At 33.9% G+C, this 5,923-nt stretch overlaps 1 protein-coding gene across 1 annotated transcript; it reads right to left on the bottom strand.

Annotated features, from left to right (window-relative positions):
- LOC107863076 (oligopeptide transporter 7) lies at positions 1–4,396 on the bottom strand. Its single transcript, XM_016708835.2, has 6 exons — positions 3,671–4,396; positions 2,532–2,629; positions 1,623–2,192; positions 1,149–1,410; positions 881–1,063; positions 1–792 (listed from the first exon to the last, which is right to left on the bottom strand). The coding sequence occupies exons 1-6, from the start codon at positions 4,151–4,153 to the stop codon at positions 175–177; spliced, it is 2,214 nt and encodes a 737-aa protein (XP_016564321.2). The 5' UTR covers positions 4,154–4,396; the 3' UTR covers positions 1–174.
- Positions 4,397–5,923: the final 1,527 nt, after the last annotated feature.

Genomic DNA, 5,923 nt, shown 5'->3' with positions numbered 1-5,923 from the left:
TTTGATGTGAAAAGATGCTACCACTGATAGTACAAGCCTAAAAACATTTGGAGTCTTAATAAACTCCTAAATTAGCAAGTACCAGTTCATGGACAAAGACTGCACAAGATATTGAAAAGACTTCATGAACTAGTATAGAAACTAAAGACTTCCAAGATATACTGTGAAAAGAATTTATGATATGGCTGGACATCCTTCAGCAAGAACCCCTTTAGCTGTGGGACAAGAAGCCAATGGACATCCGTCTACATTATTTCCCCACCAGTCGACACTGATACGATTAGATTGTATAGAAAGGAACAGCAAGACCGCAATGAAAGCAGTTCCAGCATCCAGGCCACCAGATAAAACATAGTTGTAACGCTGCCACAAGTGAGGCCAACGTCTGTAGACAACATAACCTGAGAGGAACGCTAAAATCAGCCAACTTGTGTAGTTCACCGAGGTTGCTGGAGGCATCATCGCTGTTGCACTCAGTAGTACTGGCATGTGTATGTGGGAAATCCATTTCTGCTTAGGGAAAATCTTCTGTACCAACCAAGCTAGTATAGGAGCAAGGGCTCCTCCGAGAAAGAACCAATTGACATTGTTGTAAACGCCAAGTGGTCCAAATATTCTTTTGGGCGCAATGAGCCCCCAGATAACAGAGGCGGCGTAGAAAACACGGTCCTGCGGACATTTCCACGGGCTGTTGTGTGGTAGCAAAGAGGTGTCACAGAGATTTGGCACTGTATCCATGAGCCACCAAGCAGTAATTGTGTATATGATTATTGCTATGAATGTGCCCAGCATCTGAAAAGAAAACAGTACAGTCTAAGCATTTAGAAAACAATTCTTCTTGTCTACACCACCAAGAATCAGTACAAGAGGACCTAATTACCTGAGCCATAAACATTGCCCTTGGAGGAATTTTCATGTAGTGACCAAGCTTGAAATCATAGACAAAACTAAGAGCTTGGGTCATGCTAATGTACCCAAACACCTTGAACAACATGTTAGCCACAGGGCGGCCAGGGAAAACATACCCCCATACATACTCTGTGATGATATTAAGACCTGGTTGCTGATTCAAAATGGAAATAAAGTCAAAACATTACGATCATGACATACAAATTTCTACATAAGAGTTTTTCGGGTGAGTGAATTACCTGGTTCGTCGTAGCAACTATTATTCCTATGGGTAGAGTGAAAATGAAGGCTATAAAAAAAGCTATCAAAGCACCCCACCAAGGTAATTGGAATGTTTCAAGATAATGCTCACAGACAAAGATGATTAATGCCATGTTTATCACAAGAACAACAAGGAACCACCACATAGGAACCTGCTTGTATTTTTTCATTAGCCTTGTGTGCACATCTGATTTTTTCGCCTGTCCACACAGTACTTCTCTAAATCCATTCAATACTTCTCTGCAAAATATCAAATTTTAGACACCCTTCTAGATGACTTTGGATTCTTTTAATCAAGATTACTTGCGTAGAAGCAAAAAAAAGAATGGCATTTAAAAGAAACTTTATCACTACAGTAAAATTATGGTCAATGGCAAAATTATACAGAGATTATATTAGTTGTGCGACGACTTCTTATGGGCTCTAGTATTCAATTATCAGGTGATGCATACCTTGAGTGGAAGAGAGAAACATGCACAAATATAGAGCCAAGAGCAGCAAATCCAAGACCATATGTCATGGCAAAGAAGGTGCTCAAATGCAACTTGCCATATTGATTATAGGCAGGGTAATCAAGCTGAAAGTGTGCACCAATGACTGCCGAAGTGTTGTAATTCGTCCCATTATGTGTGAAGAGATCAGAAGAGAAAATTGGGAAATTCTTGGCATTGTAAACGTTGTACCAATAGGTGAGTGGTGTCATCAAATACATTACAAGTACAAAACCAACTGCAATATTGGCAGTGGCAAACCATGGACTAGCCAGAGGACTTCCGAGGTAGGATGAAATCGTTGTCCAATCAAATCCTATGGCGCCAATGCCAAGGCCATGCATGCCAGAGCCCAATTGTTGAACAAGGATGGATTTGGGAGCCAACCAACAGATCCAAGAAAATGAGGTCAACATCTGGAAAAGGTAACCGGGGAAAATGTAGTATGCAAAGCTGCAAACTAAGGCTATGAGGAAGAACTGAATTCGCGTTGTACCACCCTTTGATCTAGCCTCCTTTTCGTGCAGAGCCCTGCATAATTATACGATTATGTAAATACTAAGTACAAACTCGTCGATAAAATACATACACAATAAGATCACTTACTATAATTTACTAAATATACAGATAAATCTTTCGGAATACTTCACTTACATATATTAACATTGTAACAAAAACTTCACAATGTAGTGTACTTTTACAAGTAATCTATCTTATTTTTTAAGTTTGCTAGTAGTACCACTTTTAGTGATAGTACTTGTAATTATCTTTTAGTCAATCTGATAGTATGTATCAAATTTATACTAAATTCTTAACCTGATAATAACCTTTAGTGATGCTGTAAATTAAAATAACTCAATACATATATACCTGAATAAGGAGACCTGAACCAAACTGCCTGGCCACCACATTTCTGCTGAATCAACCAGATGATTCCGGAAAATACCGGCCCAACCAAAACCTAACATCTGCCATTTGTAGATATATATAAATAATAATAACAACAACAACATAAACCAAAACCTAACATCTGCCATTTGTAGATATATATAAATAATAATAACAACAACAACATATCCGGTATATTCTCATAAGTGGAGTCTGGCGGGGTGTGGGATGTAATCACACCTTACTACTACTACCAAAAAGGGAGGAAGGGGGGAGATTGAAGAATGTAGCTCTGGTGACTTGTGTCAATTGTAAATTATCAATTCATAACATATTACAGATTGGTTGTAACTACAATTTTTAAAAACAAAGTTAACCAATAAAGACAAGGTTACTGGTTTCTTGATTTGAGGATTTAAACATAGGAGTTCAACCTTTAAAGTTTTTAAAGGTTGAACACAGGATTATTTGATCATGGGTTAATAATTTGATACTATTTGTTATTCCTCCTGTCCCACTTTATAAGACAAAGTTACTACTTAGAGAGTCAAATGAGTTTTTCAGTTTATGTTATTTAATCTTGATCTATGTAAGTAAGTTTTATTTTAAAAAGATTGAAAATTCCATATCCAAAATTCACATAACAAAGGTAGTTTTATATAAAAAAACTTCACAAACTCTTCACATGTATTGTATAGTGAGTAAAACTAGTACCCTCTCCATTTCAATTTTTGTTTGCTATATATTTGGACAATCAAACAATATTTTATTTGATCATGATAAAATTTTGAATTGTTAACTACATAGTACTTTTAATGTAATTTCTAATTATATAAATTTTATTTCAAAACAATTGAAGATTCTATAGCCGAATTCCACAGTTTAACCCTAGCAACTCTGAATTAAGCCAAACAAGTAATAATTTTTTTCACATGTATATATCTATATTTTCTGTTAGAAAAACTGTTTTTAGTTGAACCAATCAAATATAAGAATTGAGTCTGCCTCTGAATTGACTATAACTGGAATAGCAAAAGCATGTAAAAAAAGATCTTTTTTGTTTTCTCAGAAAACAAGAACATATAGTAACTAGAAAAAGGGATATTAGAAAAGAGTTGTACCTGAGTCGTGGCCATGATAAGCAATGCTGGAAAAAAATCAAGTGGCCTCTTATAATAAAGCTTAACAGCACTTAATATATGCGTAGCGTAAACAGTTCCAGCGCCCGCATTAGCAAATATCGTAATCAACACATGCTCTTTAATATTAAACGGCCCTGGATTCAGCGTAAACGCCCAACGCGTGCCCTCGAAAAACACCCTCTTTGTTATGGTTTTCGCCATCAGGTGCCCAATGGGCACCACAGCAATCTGAACCGCCGTAGATGAAATCGTCAGCGGTTCAGTACGGTACCAAAAGAACTGATTCACAAAAGACAACAAGACACAAGACGTGATCCCAAGTAACCACATTCTAAATGTTAGTACAGGCATTGTTGGATCATCAGTTTTTGGCACTGTCATTTCAACTTCCTTAATAGGGTACTCTTCATTATCAACACCCTCATTGGACAATTTCATTTTTTTTACTTGTGTTTCTTCCATGGAACCCTTAGAAAAACCCTATAACATACAAAAAAAAAATTATTTATATAGACTGAACGATGAGATTAAAGTTTTTTTCCCTAATATAATACGTATTTGGTTAAATAATAATTTGATTATGAAGAAAATAAGATTTGGCTATAGATAGGACACTTTAGGGGAAAAGCTGATGATTCATGATCCTAGGGAAGTGCAGTGTTTCAGTAAAGATAGGTAAATTAGTTTTTTTCTATGTTTAGGATTTTATAAAGATATGTTTTACCAAAATTGAGGTTACTAGAGCATGTTATATTTAAGATTATGTGTGAATATGCTTTGGTTATTTAAGGTAGAGATTTGATTAATTGAATGATGAATTTACCTTATTAATTGTGAGATTATCTTTTATACAACTTTCAAACAATTAAAATTAAAATAGTTTGTTAAGGAGAATATTTCAATACGTGGGGATAAACATTAGCATGATAAACCGTTGCTCTTTTACTACTACATTACTTTTTAGGTGAAGTGTTATTTCGAAAGTCAATTTTATTAATTTTCAAGATTAATTTAGATTAGATTAATATAAAATAATAAATCAAAATTTAGATAATTAAAAACTACATAAAAATTACTAAATTGCAATTTTTTTCTTTTATTAATATAATTAAAAAATACACCTTTAAAATATTAAACATATTTATACCGTTTGACTCTAAATAAATTATGCCAATTAAAAATAAATGCTGTTAAATATGGCTTTCCTCATTTAGTACATTTACTTTCTAACTCGATTATTATATTTTTAATAAACTTCGTTTTATTTCTCCTTTTTTTTAGAAAAATAACATAAACATGCACCTTAACTTATCATATTTATATAAATTCACATTCTTTACTAAATAATTACAAAATTTCAACTGATTATATAGTTTCGTTGGATGTATCAGGAGCTAATTATGTATCTCGACAGACCCAAAATAAAAAATATATATATAAGGGGAGCTAATTTACATAGGAAAAATGTATCTCCAGTTGGATGTATCGGGAGTTAATTATGTATTTCGACTGTTGAATGCAGAAAAATAAGCTGCAAGGGCAACTTAGTCTTTTCAGTTCTTATATCAGATTAGTCGGTTAAGTCAGTTACCTATTGGTTGTTAGAATTAGTTAAGTCTTGTATCTCTTTATCAAGTAGTATAAATACTTCATCACATTGTATTGTTTACCAAGATGAATAATATCAAATTAAGAAAATTACTCTTTTCTTTCCCGTAATTTACTTTTTCTCTGCAATTCCATTTCTCTTTTATTTCAATTGTTCAAGAAGATTATCATCCATGATCCAAATAATGACATGGTATCAGAGCTTTCAGTCTGATTAATCAGCTAAAGTCGATCATTTTAACTTCCGCTGCAATCATAAAAAATCTACAAATCATAAAGGGGGTTATTTGGATAGTGAAGCTTGACAGTAATTGATCTAAGAATGGTGAATACAAGTGCTCAGGCAACCAGAGAATTCAACTCAACTGAAGATCAGTCTTATGGAACTGGAAATTTCAACTCTAATAGAGTCAATTTCAGTCGAAATAATCAAAATTTAGGTGTTGGTATTGGTATGGATTATAATCACCTTCTATTTCTTAATCCAACTGATGTGAGTGGTTTTTTGATTATTTTTTTTCAATTGATCGGTAGTGAGAATTATACTATCTGGTCAAGATCCATGAGAATTGCATTTTTAGGAAGAAATAAGTTGGGCATGGTGAATGGGTCATGTAAGAAAGA

The sequence above is a fragment of the Capsicum annuum genome, chromosome 3, assembly GCF_002878395.1.
Source record: "Capsicum annuum cultivar UCD-10X-F1 chromosome 3, UCD10Xv1.1, whole genome shotgun sequence".
In the NCBI taxonomy this organism is placed as follows: domain Eukaryota; kingdom Viridiplantae; phylum Streptophyta; class Magnoliopsida; order Solanales; family Solanaceae; genus Capsicum; species Capsicum annuum.
Note: the sequence above shows the minus strand (reverse complement) of the source record. Positions and strands in the feature narration are given on the sequence as shown.